The sequence below is a fragment of the Xiphophorus couchianus genome, chromosome 7 (assembly GCF_001444195.1).
Source record: "Xiphophorus couchianus chromosome 7, X_couchianus-1.0, whole genome shotgun sequence".
NCBI lineage: Eukaryota > Metazoa > Chordata > Actinopteri > Cyprinodontiformes > Poeciliidae > Xiphophorus > Xiphophorus couchianus.
Window position 1 is genome coordinate 285618 of NC_040234.1, and position 17434 is coordinate 303051.

The window sequence follows — 17434 nt, forward strand, 5'->3', positions numbered from 1 at the left end:
ATATACTGTAATTCTATTCACAAAATATAAACAGCAATATATCCATCTTACTTGTGAAGCGTTATCCCCCGAGATCTCACGTCAATAGTCAGTTGATATGAACAAAAATATCCAGCAGTGCTGAGGCTTCTGCTACAATCGATAGTAGCAACACAGGCAGACCAGCTAGAATGAAACAAACGCACCCAGCACAAAACTTTCATTCTATTGGCCGAGAGGTTGCTAGGCGACTGTGCCAAAAAGGCAATTTCATGTTTCGTAAGCGAGCAGAGACTAAGTGTGTGCGCTAAGAGAAGTTTTGAATACAAGCGTTACAAGTTTTGAGAAGAAAGGCATAAAGTCCTGCTTTCAAAATGAAAATCTGTGCTTTTGCATTACTGCAGAAAAATTCCCCCATAACACTCTGGGTATGTTTTTGATGAGGGAATAACATTTTAACATGATGTGAAGCTCAAAAAAGTGTATTTTACATAACACTGTCTGTAATTTTTACTCTATCCAGCAAAATCCATAAACTTTAGCATGTTTCATTGTATACTATAGGCTGTTTTGGCCTGTAGTGACGGGCACTAACCCCATATAAAAATGAATAAGACATACGTCCATGTGTTTGAGGATTTATTTTAAACAGACTGCAAAGATTGTTACTGATACATAAAGAATAAAGAAAAAGGAACCCATTTTGTTTTGGCACAATCCAGCCAAAGTCTGTGATGTGAAAAAGGAATTGTTCTGTAGATAATCCCCTTCCAGTTAGATGCACAGACTGCACCACACAGAAGGAAAAATAAAGTCTTGTTATAATCCAATTCATCCCAGGGAAGCAGAAATGTTTTAGAGAGACCTGGAGAGAGCGAATCAAAAATACTGTCTTCATCTGCAGAACACAGCCAGTCAAGAGTTCATGGGTTGTTTAACATTTCCTAACTGGTATATGCTGAATACATGTCATTTCAGATTTTTGATGAGACAGAAATCTCAGTCCAGATGGGTCTTCTCTTGCAGGAACTTGTATTCATACTGGAAATAACAGAGGAGTAGCAGTTATTGAAGGTTCAGACTCCGTTTGGCTTTTCCAAATGTGAAAAGAATTAAATTTACTTTTTCAGTCAAAGCAACAATAATCCTCTTATAAAAGGAAGAATTGCTCAGAAGTGCCTGAGAGTAAGACAAACAGCAATATTTATCATTCAAGCAAGACTGAACTGTAAAGTTTACTTTCTATAACTCTTCATGTTGTGCCAATCTCCAGATGCAAATAGAAAATAGAGCAAGTTTGAGTCACACAAATACAGCCACACATCGCAACAACTGCAGATATGCTTTTTCTATGTGATTAATCTTAATGAGCAGTCAATGTGACAGTCATTACGCCATAAAACTGCACTGGACTTGTAATAATACACAACAAAAACCATCAGCTAAACAAAGATGTGGTATATTTAGTCCAATAAAAAAGAGCGATGATTAAAATCCAAGGCTTTGATGGTTGTTCTTCCATGTAAACCTCTTAAGTTGAGTTCACACAAATCTAATGTATAACTATGGACACTGTTTGTCCAGTTCCAGAGGAGCTGAAGCAAAGCTGGCAGAGAAACCACCTGAAAGTCCAGCTGATGCAACTGCAGCCAAGTACTGACTTACAAAGGGCAAATATATACAACACTATTCAGATTTTTATTTGGATAAACTTTTTGAAAACAAGGATTTTCCTTCAAAGTTGAAATTATGCATCAAACAAAAATACTTTTGCCATTTCTTACCAAAGCAAGCTGTCGACCAATGTTTCCCATTGTAATAACTCCAGCAAAGAAGATGCAGGGAAGCCAAGAGCGAATGTAGAGGAAATCTGGATTAGTATACCTACGCAGATAATGGGCATATAACAGTTAGCTTTAAACTGTATTTACCATTGAATAACTAAATGGGAAAATATGAAAAATAGTGATTTTCATTTAGAGTAAAAATAAATAAAAATCTACAGTGAAGCAGCTTACTGAAACACTCCATTGTAAACCAGGATCTGAGTGGTAAGTGTGGCCAATAAGGCAATGCTGATTCCCAAACCAAAGCCACTGCGGGAGCGGTCGAACGTCCACCACAAACCAATGGAGAGTGCTGCTAGGGTCAGAGACAACTGGACATTGTTTGCAAAGTCTACTTTCTGACCAAAGGAGTCAAAGAAATAAACAGACCTTAAGATAAATTCACACATAGGTGCTGTATAGTTCCTGGAAGGAACCAGGTTTTTGCCTGCCATGTAATAAGTTGGTTAGGATGAACACCCCCTAACTGTGTTCCTTTGATGAAAATAGGATCACAGGATGCAGTTACTGTAGGGAGGTGGTGGCTTCTATTTAAATGTCTGAACTGTAAACTAGTTTATTCAATATAATGAGAACAATCATTTTTATGCAATTTGCACAGCTGATGCAATAAAGTGAATCTTTGGAGGAGGAAGATTTTGCAGAACTTAAAATGAAAACTAAAACAGGAACTAGAGGTAGTGTGGCATGAAAATAAACGTTGGTTACGTATTGTAACCCCAGATTCTATGAGTATAGGCGCAGCCCTTTAAGGCTATCGCTAGTGGGTTAACAGCAAAGCAGGATGTAGTCTATGCCTCACTGGCTCCATCCAGATATGCGAGCATCTGCTCGCATATAACAAAAAACAGTCTCAGCCTAGAGTGCGTCATTACGCACTCCCGGCCTTCCATACAGCAGAAGGCTAGAGAGAAGAATAGCCTCTGGTTAGAAAGGATGTGTGAAAGAAAATTTTAGTAACAACGTTTAAATAAATTTGAATGTACACTTTATGATGTTTTTATTAAAGGTTTGCACTCAGTTGCAGCTCAACAGGATATATGCTCTTCTGACCGTCCTCAAATAAGTGAAGAACAGGGTGTTCAGCAGTTAGAAATGTGAGACATGGCTAAGGTGATAAGCCTAGTTTGTAGAAGTTCAGTTACTAGTATCTGCAGAGAGCAGAGAGACCTTTTTGGATAAATGCCTAAAGTTGAGCTGTGAATGTGTATGCAACCCTGCTCAACTGAAACTTACAGATAGGTAACGTATAGATTTTTTTCCTGACACTTGAGCCAAGGGGTGTGACTAAGTAATGTGTGATGTATCCTATGTAGATGAGAGGACGTTCAGCCCCAAGTCAGAACTCATCCGATTCTCACTGAGATGTGAGCTTTGTATTTGCAAATGGAGAAAACATACAAAGCTGAACGTGTGTTCTCTTTTAAAGCTGAAGTTTGGTCTCGAATTTTATGCAACTTAACAGATGAGATAAACAGACCTGCTGCTGCGAACAAGAACAACGAAGGAACAACGAAGGAACTGTAACAGTGTAACAATGAACACAACAGGTAACTTATTATACAGCACTTTGGACAACTACAGTATGTTGTCCATTTGAGACGCTGATTCTCAAATGTTTTGTAACTAAACATAGAACTCTCCAGGAAAAAAATAACACGTAACAAAAATAGTTATTCTGTCAGAACTCTGAGAACAGCATGGGTCATATAGAACGTGGAAACATCACACAGGTAAAACTGAATAAATGAGAACGGAGATGACCAGGAAGCTGCCGTGCAAATGTCCTCAACAAACATTCCTCCACACAGAGCTGTGGAGGGTGAAATCCCTCTGGTAGAGTGAACTCTCAGATTCTCTGGAGGATCCAGTCCAGAAGAAGTGTAAGCCTGTGAGATGGACTCACACAACCAGTGAAAAAGACTCTGGGTGGACAGAGGACACCCCATTGAGTTATCTCTGTAATGCACAAACAGACGCTGAGAACGTCGCAGTGCAGATGTGCGCGCCACATAACAAGAGAGCACGCGCAGGGTTATTGTTAGAAGTCAGCAGCTAACACACTCCACAAGAAGAGCAAGCCAAAGCAACTGGTTGTTCACAGTTCACAGAGTGCTGTATAGTCAGAGAAAGTCAAGTGGAAGAAAGAAGTGTAGGAGTTACATCAGCAACAAGGATAACAGCAGCCTTGAGAGAAGAAGGGCTGGGGCTGGAGGGAGAGCAGAAGGGCACAGAATCTATGTTGCTTCAAGTTGAGTGTGAAGTTTTCCTACATTCTGATTTGTCAGTGTGCAAAGCTCATCCGTACAGGAGAGATGGGAATAAATTCACAGATACTAATACTTTGTGTATTTTACACAATAAGCAACAGACAAAAGGATACAGCACTGGCATGGTTGATACCAACAAATACAGCCACACATCGCATTACACTAGACCACTCCCGCTTGAACTTGTGAGGTTCACCAAGTCTTCTGTCGATGCAGGGATACAGCACTCCAATCATGGCTGTGGAGGACAAAACAACACAGAATGCTGGAAACAAAGCAGAAATGAAGTAACAGTGATGATGAAGTTCTACTTCAATTCAGATAGGATTTATGGAGGTCAGGCATTTTTGTGCACAAGCTTCTCAGAAGTCAGTCACTGTTCCTTCAGTAATGAGCAGATACAGAGAAATAAACACACTAATTTGGGGTTACTTCCTGTTCCTTAATCCTGAAACATGCCAAAATTATTAGTGAGTTTGGATGATGCACACCTGAAGAGGCAGTTACAATCTAACAATGTTGTGGTTGTGCTTGTAACATATTTAACCACTTTTACACACCTGAGGCAATGCCACAGCTGGGTGGCACCCACCAGACTGATGAGAAGATACTACTGATGACATCTGGAGGGAAAAGTGTCACATTTCTCTGCACCTGAAGAAGGTTTAGCACAAGAGCCAGGAAGACTCCCACAAAGAACAGCATTCCCCCTCGGATTAAAAGGTTGGTGGTTCTGAAAGGCAAAAACACAAAAAGAAATAGGTAAGAAGACTTGGTACACAACAAATGTCACAAAAAAATCTTTTAAATTCAGTCACATACATTTCAATTGATCCTAATTCTAACAGTGCAGTATGCTAAGTTAATTATTCAAAGTAGATTAAAAAGGAAACCCAGCATATTGTATAATATGCAATAAAGTATATTTTATTCTATTGCTTCAAGTCATTCACTCCACTTAGACGAGTTTGTAAGCTTGTGTTGTGTCGTTAACTTTACAGCAATCCCTCATACAGAGCATGCATGCAGTGACAGTGGAGAGAAAAAAAAACTCTCCTTTAACAGAAAGAATCCTCTAGCAGAACCAGAACCTGGCTCAGTACACTCGGAATATCTGTCTTGACTGACTGGAGGTTTGAGAAGACAGAGCAGAATGCACAAGAAGAAACAGATGAACAGATGTAGGGTTATTTTTAATGTTGCTGAATGTAAAAAGTTAATAGCAGGACAACCAGCTTGTCAAGACAAACCTCATCCTCGTAAATATCATGACATGAAAAGCCAAGTAAGCCTGTCTTTACTGCTAAAAAAAAACCTTCTTGATAAACAAGAAAAACTGAGATACCATAAAACCAGAAACTTAAAGTTCAATTTAAAAAATGACTTGAACATGTCGCACTATGCAAGCCTGTTATGACAGAAAAATCTGTCTCTTCAGACTGAAAGAGTGAGCAACTCTACTGTACATTTCACTGCAAATATACGGTAGTCTCACAATGGAAGCATGGTTATTGTTACCATCAAGTTAAGAATTTACATTTTATTTTATTGTACTAGTGGTAAAACACATTTACAAAAGTATGACTGGTCTGCAAGTCACTGTAGACCAAATTCAACATATATCCAGCTTATGTAAAAGGATCAAATTTACTACTAATCTCTACATTTGGCTAATTTATTTATATGGGATGATAATATTTTCTAGCAAGATTTGAGAATAGACACTCAAATCACATCTGTAAAAATATTGACTGTTAATAGGACGGAGACCGCATCAAGAATGTTAGGGGTTGTAGAATTGAGAAAAATAACAAATCACCCTTCTCTTTCAGAAATACGACTAACCTAATACAAACTGATTTCAATCATGAAAATCCACCTGTACACATTTATGACAACCAGGCCGCTTTGATCTGGATAATTCTAGTTTACACTCCCTGCTTCATTATTTTTACTAAGATATTTTAAATCATCCCATCTAATTTCTTTGACTCTGTTTGCATAAAAACCCCTTGCTGACATTGCTTTTGTTACTGCTCTGTTCTGGAGGGAGGGAGAAGATAAGTAACAAAGTAGTAAGCAGGGGAAACACTAATAGCTTAGCAAAACACGACTGGACTCAATAATCGGCCAGTCACACTGCATGCTTTTCTCAGAAAATATGACACAACTAGGTGTTTGCCTTTGGAATGTGAGTGCTAAACATGTATACAGGAACTGACATGTCATTACACAAATGACAAACATCATTTATGGGGGAACTTTTTTTTCTGCCATAATTCGAGAGCACACATGGTCATTTTGAGAGCAGGACTTCATGTCTTTCTTCTCAAAACTTGTAATGCTTTCACTCCAAACTTCCCCTCTTTTTCAAATATTCATTGTGGTTTCTCAAACTTTTGTCCTTGCTCTCAAAACTTCTCTACTCAGATCAAATCTCCACTTGCCAAACAAGCTTGGAACAGAAAAGTACCGTCCCCTGGCAACCTCTCAGCCAATAGAATCCAAGTGTTTTAGTGGGTGCGTTTGTCTCCTTGTGGATGTGCCTGTGTGGCTATGTATCTGTCTAGATAAAGAGATGTCCGACTACCCTATATCAGTATAGGAACAATCTAGATAGGTGGATATTAACAGAAAACCCATAAAACTGATAACAATCAACAGCCATTCTTTGTCTTTTGAAAGAACTCTCTTTAAAGTGTAACTAATTTCTGAAAGTTAAACCCCGCCCATGACAAATTTGGAAAAAATAGCTTCTCCAGCTTCTACAGCACTGCAGCCAGTCTGACATTCATCCACTCAACATCAAACCTTCCCCAAATAGTCAGAGCAGACCCATTTCACTCTGTGTCCACATTGCAAATAAATCACATATTTAAAGCTGAGTAACTCTATCAAGCAATGCTTGCCAGTCGCCATGGCAACCCTTGCGAATTAAAATTTTGACACCATCAGGCGGGGGTAAGGAGGATTGGGGGGGGAGAAGCCCTGGCACATCCACTAGAAGGAAACAAACTCACCTAGCATAACACTTACATTCTATTGGCTGAGAGGTTGCCAGGCGATGGTACTTTTCTGTTCCAAGCGCAAGTAGAAAATGTTTGGCAAGTGAGCAGAGAGGTTTGCAAGAGGAGATTTGATCTGAGCAGAGACTAGTTTTGAGAGCAAGGAGAAAAGTGAGAAAGCACAGTGAATATTTGAAAGAGAGCAGAAGTTTGGAGTACAAGCATTACAAGTTTTGAGAAGAAAGACATAAAGTCCTGCTTTCAGACTGAAAAGGTGTGCTCTCAAATTATGGCAGAAAATTTCCCCCATAATCAAGGTAATGTGAGACAGTGAAAAGCAAACCTGTTGGTGATACATGACACATAGGGTCCCCGGCTATTATGCTGTCTTTCTGACCGCTGGTCACTGGTCAATGCACTGTTGCTCATCGTAGTCAGTGTTGCACACATTCAGAACAGGAAATATCTTTCTCCACCATGACTGAGTCCAGAAGCCTCATCTGGCTGCACAGAAAAAGAGTCCGACCCATTGTCACAAAACATTTTTGACAATTGTTTGACATAAAACTATTGACAACTTTATTTTCTGTCTTAGCGTTAATAGCTGCAAGTTATTTGAATGGCCATGCATTAACTTCACTTCCTTATACTACATTTTGAGTTTTGTTTTCAGCAATTTACCAGTCTGGCAACAAGGATTTCCTGAACTTCACTGTTGTGTCTCTCGGGTCACAACTGTTGTGTTAACAGCAGGATATCAACAAGTCATTTGTTAAGAGATTTGCTTGACTGAGGTCATTGAAGAATGTGCAAATGAAAGACCTGGTTTTATCAGAGATCATGTTAGTTTTTTTTCCCAAAACAGATGACATTTTTTTGAGAAAAATCACTCCACTTTAGATTTCTTCAAAAATAAACAAAATAAATTAAACATTTTATTCATTGCTGATCATTCTGTCCATTTTTATGGATCAACTCACCTAGAAGCCCATAGTGTGAACCTTTAGTTCATTTTGGACCAAAACATTTCTTATGTTTGTGGATGGTGAAGGTTTGAGTGATTATTATTGGGTTTCCTTTAAACTGTATTTCAGCCGTCAGACCAAGCCAATATCTTTAAATAAAAAATATCAAAACAAATCATGCTCATCATGTTTTTATATGATAAACATGATATAAATACTTATGTGCTTTAACATTCAATGTGCCTGAGATGGCTTCATCAGGCATGTGTGGGAAGCCCACCAACAGAAGACAGATTTGGGTGCTTTGCATGTTCTCTTTAGTTTTGTGGATTTGCTGTGGTGTGCTTGTTTGTTTAGTTCCTCTAAATGTTAATAAATATGCTTGATATTTTTCTTAAAGCTTTTATATAAGGAAACAATGAGAAAGAAAGCCAAAGTCTCAAATTTCACTAGATGTAACATCCACTGTACTGGTATATTAATTAGCTCCCATGGGGAACAGATTATTTCAGACAGCTAAAATAGCTAGGGTTAGGGTTAGGGTTAGGGTTTCTATAAGACAAAATAAAATATCTGGGTTTATTTGAGTCCATCAGAACCAGAACCTGGAGGTTTCTCCATTGCTGAGTGTTGCTGCAAAGAGTTGAGCACAGCTGCTGCTGCTCACATCCCACCAGCAATAGTGAGGAACAGAGAATCATGGAAAAGCTCACTACCTGGGTTAGAACCGAACCGCACATTAACTGGTTAGAGAGCGAATTGCCAGTGGGAAAGTGGCTTTTCCACTGGCAAAGCCACTTTGTTCCAGCAAATCTTCCCAAACAACAAACAGTTCTAACTCTCCACATTATCTTCTTTAAAGCTCCTCAGATGTTATACCATCAAGCTGTGAAACATCGACTTCTTAAAGTTAAGTCAGGTTTATTTGTACAGCATATTTCAGCAACAAGGCAGATCTGAACTTTTGATGCTATTGATTCTTAAGCTGTAAATCTTTTCATTATTTCCCAATTGGGCTGCTCCTCAACTTTTTAAGCATAACTTTGTGGAGCCAAAGCTTTACAAAAAACAACTTATATTCACAAACAGAATGGTTGGTATTTCAAAACTTTGAAAAAGGGACTGCTGCTCAACTGATGACTTAATTAGAGGAAAATCAATGATTGATGAAGCTTTTTAACTGGACTGTGTTTGAAACAGTACACACTAGTTTTCATTTGAGATATATCTCAAACCTCATATCAGTAGTATCAATAACTAAACTAGAGACTGATTATACACATGTCCCTGCAGCTGGACTACTTTAATGGTGTATTTGTTTCAATAAGTTTCAGGAAGACCTGAAACTTATTGAAACTGTGCTGCAAGACTTTTGAGAAGCTCAAACAGAAAAACTCATAACTCCTATTTTTAATTTGCTTCATTGGCTACCAATCAGATTTAAATGTAATTTTAAAGTTTTACTCTTAGCCTTCAGAGCATAGGCGTAACTTCCTGAAGGTCTGGTGTGGACATGTCCCCACCAACTTTGGCTTGACAGGGAGAGTCCCCACCAATATTTACTGCACCTTTTTTTCTTTATGTGGCTTCATCTATTTGCGTACAGTAACTTGGCAGCAGCTGCATGCCGTTTTTAAAATTCCTTTGTAAAACGTAAATGGCAAGTCCGCTCAGCGATCTAGTGGATTGGACATCGCGTGGCTTACTCAGTGTGGCAGTGCGCTACATGTGCTATTGCTTTACATTGAGTCAAGGATATCAGTGGTCGGGGAAATGACGCAATCAAGCAAAGAATTTGAAAAAGGGGACACAATGTTTAAATTGAAAACGCTACTACAGCAAGATAGCAACGTCCAAGGGAATCACATTTCATACGTCAATAAAAAGTTATATGGCCACATTCTTCAAACAAATGAATAAAGTGGGGAGTAGGTTAGTTGTAGCTTAACTTTGATAACCTGAACATGTTCTTGTGCTGCGCAGTTCAGTGTGTTTCGGTTCAGTTAGTACAAAAATAAGGCTAACCAAATATCTACTTTGTGACAGATTATCAGTGGAGCAGGTGTTTAAATTAGCTAATCAACCACTGCAAGTGTTCATGCCATTACTTCTTAATGATCGCAAAATAAATATCAAGCCTGCAAAACTGCAAGTGGACGGAATCTTCTGTTTTTACGTACTTTTTGTGTAGGATTTTTTTTAATGTTAATTTCTAATACACTTGAACATAATCTTTGCTCTTGTGCTCCTTGTGTTGTTGTCTGTGTTGTCCTGGGAATGGGTCTGCAAGTGATATTAGGATGACACAGACTGGGAAAGAAAAAGACTACAACTGGTTTTAAGTTGTTCTCCTCCTGGGTTTCTACGTCCCATCATTTGGCAATATTCAAAGCAATCATCAAATAGAATGGAACATTTCACAAAGCACAGGGGCCAGAGTTTGTTCAATTTTAAACCAAGGCTCCTACAGCAGCAATTAGGTACAATTAAATTATTGGCCATTATAAAACAAATTCACTCAGTCCTTTATTGCATCTTGACAGAACTGACAGAAACTAAGTTGTTTATATATTTACATCCAGAAAGAATAAATAGTTTATACATCTATAAACTATGTATAAACTTTCGCGTGTTTAATTTAAGCCACATGTTTAAAAAAATGGATCAGCAATATGGGGCTAATCTGTCATTTGTTGTGACAGATTCCTGCTGATCCTGCATTGGAATCCAGTAATCCAGTAATATACTGTTGTATAATATATATGTTGCTATATATATATTGTATGTAGTATATTTATTATTTAATTTGCCTTTGAGATTAATAAAGTATTTTGAATTTGAATTGAATATATTCATGGCCACTCTACAACCCAACTGCCTATAGCCCCCAAAAAGTCCCTCTGAAATTCTTGAGGGGCAGAAACACAAATGTGACAGGCAGTGGCGGTTTCTGATATAGGCGGCATGGGCAACCACCCAGGGCGGCATTTTGTGGGAGCAGAATGAGCTGAATTTTGTAACTGTTTTTAACTGTAGGCAAGCACTGAGCAAATGTACAGACTCATTCCATGAATTAGAATATGACTAAAAAGGTCATTTTTTAGCAATTCTATCACAAGTGAAATACATTATAGACAACTGATAGTTCAACATCCTTTCATCTCTTAGGTTTAATACCTTCTAAAAGGTTTTTATTTTCAATAAGTACTATTAATCTGACAAGACAAGGTTACTGATTAAGAATGCATGGCATTCACATTGAAGTTTTGGCCTTGTTCTTAGCACAAAAAAGGCCTTCCAGGGTGCATCAGCATTACCTCCCCTCCCCAGATGTTCCTCACAATGCGCCCCACCAATTTGCAACATAAAGTTACACCCTATTAGAATACTTCCATTTTAACATATTTATATTTTGTAGTATGTTTAATACCTGCTAAACGGTTATTTTCAAAAGGTAATATTAATCTGACAAGTCTGATTAGGACGTAAATCCCAATTTATTGAATAAGACTGCATGCCATTCACATTTAAGTTTTGGCCTAATTCTTAGCACTAAAAAAAGAAAAGGTCTTTCAGTAAATGTGGTGAATCAGCTCCCCCGCCCCTCCACACACCTTCTCCCCGCCTCCACCAACTTGCAACACAAATAGTTACAACCTTGGTTATAGAATACCGGGTGAGATGGGTCGCCTGTGAGCCAACAAAAGCTAAGAGGCGGAGAAGTTTTGACACGGCCATGTCCTGCTCGGTGTGTGTCAGACAGAAACATGGCCTTTTTGCAAAACAAAAAAAACAACAACAACAACAACAAAAAAAAAAAACACTAAGATCACAATGTCACGTGTGTTGTGATAATATGCCAGTTAATGCTGAACGAAATGGACTAAATATAATTCACCTAGTTACTGGAGGCAATTAAACATCACCAGTCATAGCAAACTGGATGAAATCAAACTTAAGTCTTACCTTATCCTGCACCGGAAGATCTCTCACCGCCGCAGCACATTGTTAGGGATTTTATAAAGACTCACGTCCTTACAAAAACAAACAAAAAGGTTGAGACCACCAGTTTTTAAGATTTCTCCTTCGCTCTTCACTCCGATTACTTCCGGTTGATCAGCCTCTACATCCATGACGCAACTACGTTATGCAAAGTAGACGAGAAGGAGCTCGAGTTATGGCAGGCCGTTTCGTCATAAATTCGGTTTTTACATGGCAGGCCGTTTCATCATAAATTCGGTTTCGATTGATCTAAAATTGGATTTTGACTAGACAAAACTACATTTTGACTCTCCGGAATGGTAATTTAAGATATCTGTATTTACATTCTGACTAGGAATAATAATAATTCAAGATATCTTCAATTACATTTTGACTAGTCAAAATTCCTTTCAAGATATCTCAAATAACATCACCGGATTTGTCATCGGAAGGGTCATACTTCCGTAATTATAATTTAAGATATCTCGAACGTAATTATGACTAGTCAGAATTACAATTTTAGATATCTGAAATTGCGTGTAAGCCCCTCTTTGGCTGTACTGAGCTGTCCAAACAATTGCCTGAACATTCAATGGCCCTGGCAGTTTTGGACAAAATTGTAAGAAATTGCTACAATATAGAAAGAGTTCTTCAGAATGGGATATGCGGAGAGCGCGATTTTATTATATTAATATTAATATTCCGCAGCCCGGGCCAGTTCAAGTAATAACCAGATGTAGTTTTTATATTGTGGTAAAGCTATCTGCCTCTTCGGAAACTATAGTAAAGCCAGCCAGCTCTTGATTTTGACATGCTACACGGCACTACAGCTCCCTCCTTTAGCTCCTCTGAAAATAAAAGCGCAGCCCCGGTTCATGTCTGATTCACACTTTAAGTTGCTTTTCAGCATCTATAAAAGTTTAAAGCTTTGTGTTCATGCATTTGCAATAGGAAATGATGTATATCAAAATGAACGGGCGTGCCGTGGTGGTGTAGTGGTTAGCGCGACCCGTATTTGGAGGCCTTGAGTCCTCGACGCGGCCGTCGCGGGTTCGACTCCCGGACCCGACGACGTTTGCTGCATGTCTTCCCCCCTCTCCTTCCCCGTTTCCTGTCAGCCTACTATCATATAAGGGACACTAGTTTTTGAGTTTGAGTTTTGGACAAAAAAATCACTACAGACATGGAAGAAAATGTGTTAAATGTTTGTCCTTGTTCCTCCTCAATCTTGTTACATTGGTGATGACAATGCATCTTTTGTTAGTAAATATAAATCAATAAACATTTTGAAGACAAACCATGACTAAGCTTGATCATTGTAAATAGTATGTAAAAGTATGCATTTATGCAACAAATTACCCAATATACATTCACTGATAAAAGACAGACAATTTCTATAGCAGCTTAACAAAAAGACTTCCCAGGAAAGACACTTTCCTAGTAATTTAACTGTTTTTGGTGTCACTAGTCATTTAAAGTCAGCCTCTATACTGTTACATGCTCACACTTTGCTTCCATCTCCTGATTGTTTATTTTTGTTTTTATTTTTTTATTTTATTTATATTTTTATTCAAAAAAAGTACAATGTAAGGTACATAAAAATACGGTAACATGAATTAAATTTGCTTTATCTTTTAACAACCCGACCCCACCCACCCACATTCAACAGAAGAGAAAGAAAGAAAAAGAAAAAAAAAAAAAGAAATGACGGGGAGCATTACGTGTCGACAATACAATAATTTGTCATCATCAATTATATATATATATATATTCATACATACATATATATACATACATACAAACATATACATGCACATCTTAGGGCTCTATAGGCTTATGGAGGTGATTCTATATTTTTAAGATTTTTAAAGTATTCCATCATAGGGTCCCACACCGTGGGAAATTGTCTTGTTGAGCCTCTAATAAAGTATTTAATTTTTTCTAATTTCAAGAGAGACATTAAATCAGTGAGCCAAACCGAGACTTTAGGTGGTTCAGAGGATTTCCAGAGTAAGACTATAAGTCTACGGGCTACTAAGGAGGCAAAGGCGAACGGATTCATTTGATCAGTAGATAGCATGTGCTCCTCAAGCAATACTCCAAAGATGGCCAATCCTGCAAACGGTTTGATTTTGGTATTAAATGCTTCATTCAATGTTTTACAGATGGATGACCAAAATTCGGTTAATTTCGGGCAATTCCAAAACATATGGGTCATATTTGCTGGGGCAGAATGGCACCGCTCACATCTGTCATCAATGTCCTTATAAATTCTTGAGAGTTTAGATTTGGTATAGTAAGTTCTATGGAGGATTTTTAACTGTAAAAGGCTAAGCCGTGCACAGGACGATGTTCCATTGATTCTTTCCAGAGCACGTTCCCAGAAATGTTCAGAAATAACAGAACCAAGTTCTTCAGACCATGCAATTCTAAGCTCATCTAGTGTTGTTTCCTGAAGAGATGTTATTATATTTGAGATGTTTGCTATGTGCCTCCTGAGATACAAAGGGTTACGCAAAATCCTCTCAAGCCCCGAGTCTGCTGGAGAGGCAGGGAATACTGGACTTCGACTTTGAATAAAATGACGGACCTGGAAATATCTGAAAAGATCAGTTTTTTGTAATTGGAATTTGGCCGAAAGGTCAGTGAAGTTGGCAAAAACACCGTCTATATAAAAATGGTCACAAGTTTCCAAACCATTCCTCCTCCATAAAGCGAAGGTGTGATCCATCCTGGCAGCCGGGAAAAGGTGATTATTACAAATAGGGCTATATAAAGAAAATTCTTTTAAATTAAAGTGTTGTCTGAATTGTATCCATATCCTAAGAGAGGAGGATACTACAGGATTATGGGTGAATTTAGAGGGTGAAAGTGGTAATCCAGTAGTAACCAAAGCAGAAAGAGAGGAAGAGGTGCAGGAGTTTGCTTCAATCCTACACCAATCAAGCTGCGGGCTTTGATACCAATATATAATTTTTTGGATATTAGATGCCCAGTAATAGTTTCTCATATTAGGTAAAGCCAGACTGCCTTTATCTCTGGGCCTTTCTAGAAACTCTCTGCGAACTCTAGCATTTTTATTTGCCCAGAGAAAAGAGGAGAACAATTTATTTAAAGACTCGAAAAAAGACTTGGGCAGAAATGTTGGGAGACACTGAAACAAATACAAAAAACGGGGTAATACATTCATTTTTATACGGTTAATTCTGCCCGGAAGAGATAAGTAGAGACCGGACCATCTCTGAAAATCAGCCTCCAATTTAAGCAAGAGAGGTTTGAAATTCTTTCCATAGAGATCAGAGAACGTACGGGTAGGCCTGTCGCGATAAACGATAAATCGATTAATCTTACGATAAATTAAAACTATCGACGTCATTTCAATTATCGGCATTGTCTCTTCCGGCCCTTTTCTCGTTCTGTTGATGACACCGAATGAAAAAAGGCTCAACTCCGGTGCTCTCCACTGACTCCTCCCTTTCTCATTTCCTCAGTGTAAAGCCCAGCGCACACGACACGATCTTAGAGCTGTCAGCCGATTGTCGGCCCATTTTCAAAACCTGACAGACCACACATTAGCCGACAGAAATCCTAGGTATAACGGTTCGATCGGATTCGTTCCTGCCGTGTGGTGTCCAACAATGGGCACAAAATAATGGCTACAAGTCCAGTGAACTAATTTAAAAAACAGGCATTAATTAATGCTTTACTACAATCTACCTGCAATGCATGTGGCTAGTGTCAGCGTAAAGTCCTGACTGAATGAAAATCATTAGAACCTACTTATGTCACGTTAACGAAGAACAGCTGAAAAGTTACCGGGTTTATCAACTGCGGTAGCAATTTCGCTCCAACTCCTCCTCTTGTCATTTCTATATTCTCTGCATGTTGAATAAACATTAATGTTGTTTCCACATATCATCTCCAATGTCGGCTGGACTTCGGGTTGCGCCGTGTCAGCTGTTTGGGATTCCCCTCCGTAATTTCCCCTCAGAAAACACGGAGGAGAATCCGCGCTTTCTAATTGGCTGCCTGTCACATTCAACAGACTGCGTTAAAACTCCCAGTCGGGGAAAAAACCCTGTTTTAGATCGGAGCGGCAACGACGATCTACCATAACACACCACACAATCTTAGAAAGATCAACGTTTTAAGATTGTTGTAAGGGGAAAAATAGGAGCAAAAAATCATGTAGTGTGAACTATTGCATCAGGTAGTTGATGTGCCCATCTTCTCTATTTAAATCTAATTATTACTGAAGGGCAACATAATATACAGACTTCATAATCTGCACTCTTTTGGTTGAATGCAGTATTTATTTCCACTTTGGCTTTATGTTGTTTAGATTTTATCATGTACATTTTTTGTTAATGGAGACTGAGAATCCATTTTGTTTTTGGTTATTTTGTTTATTTTGTTTATCAGTTCCAGTGTTAAATATTCTTTTGAAAATAAAGTGTATCCATCTTTGGCGGGAAATCACATGCATTATTACGTCATTTCCATTAAATCAGTGTAAAAAGGTCTTCAGACAATATTATCGTTTATCACAATAGTTTTTTGAGACAATTAATCGCTCAGCAAAATTTGCTATCGTGACAGGCCTACGTACGGGTGATGTATATGCCTAAATATTTAAATCCGGACTTTGATATATGAAAGGGGAGCGCAGTCATTAAGAATATTGACAATAGTAGGAATACATGACACTGGGTCAGAAATATACAAAAGTAAATCATCGGCATATAAAGAAATTTTATATTCGGTATCAAACCTACGAATACCGAAAAAATTAGGGGTTGTCCTTAATTTTATTGATAAAGGCTCAATAGCTAATGCAAATAAGAGTGGGCTTAGAGGGCAACCCTGGCGTGTGCCCCTTGAGAGAGAAAATAAATGGGAAGATATCTTATTTGTAAGAACAGATGCTTTGGGTGATGTATATAACAAGCGTATCCAGGTTATAAAATTTAAACCAAAGCCAAATTTTCCCAGTACAGTAAACAAATAATTAAATTCCACTCGGTCAAATGCTTTTTCCGTGTCCAGAGAGGCAACTACTTCAGGAATCTCCCCAGACGCAGGGGAATAAATGATATTTAAAAGTTTGCGAATATTTGTAAAAGACTGACGACCTTTTATAAAACCAGTTTGTTCTGTTGAGACGATGTTGGGTACAACATTCTCTAGCCTTGATGCTAGCAGTTTTGCTAAAACTTTGACATCAACATTGAGCAAAGATATAGGTCGATATGAGCCGCAATCATTTGGGTCTTTGCCTGGCTTTAAAAGAAGTGAAATGGAAGCCTCTGTTAGGGTTTGTGGTAAATGGTTCTGATTAAAGGAATGATTAAACATTTCAAGTAGCAGGGGAGCAAGTTGAAGAGAAA

At 38.3% G+C, this 17434-nt stretch overlaps 1 protein-coding gene across 3 annotated transcripts; it reads right to left on the minus strand.

Annotated features, from left to right (window-relative positions):
* Window positions 1–601: 601 nt before the first annotated feature.
* Window positions 602–12202, minus strand: insig2 (insulin induced gene 2). 3 transcript variants are annotated; one of them, XM_028024055.1, is made up of 7 exons: window positions 12033–12202; window positions 7445–7605; window positions 4657–4829; window positions 4210–4361; window positions 1998–2164; window positions 1764–1863; window positions 602–1020 (listed from the first exon to the last, which is right to left on the minus strand). In XM_028024055.1, exons 2-7 carry the CDS (start codon window positions 7549–7551, stop codon window positions 979–981), a joined length of 741 nt encoding a protein of 246 aa, XP_027879856.1. In that variant the 5' UTR covers window positions 7552–7605; window positions 12033–12202; the 3' UTR covers window positions 602–978. The 3 variants fall into 3 exon arrangements, with proteins under 3 accessions (XP_027879856.1, XP_027879857.1, XP_027879858.1); XM_028024056.1 differs by having other exon boundaries at window positions 4210–4334; window positions 12033–12201; XM_028024057.1 differs by lacking the exon at window positions 7445–7605.
* Between the last annotated feature and the right edge of the window lie 5232 nt (window positions 12203–17434).

Bases quoted from the DNA above. Each gene is read 5' to 3' on its own strand.
- insig2 (XM_028024055.1), bottom strand. From the start codon at position 7,551: ATGTGTGCAACACTGACTACGATGAGCAACAGTGCATTGACCAGTGAC. The intron at 4,830-7,444 runs GTTTGCTTTTCA...TTTGCCTTTCAG, and splicing joins GTGTCATGTATCACCAACAG to AACCACCAACCTTTTAATCC. The intron at 1,021-1,763 runs GTAAGAAATGGC...TGTTATTTCCAG, and splicing joins TTGGTCGACAGCTTGCTTTG to TATGAATACAAGTTCCTGCA.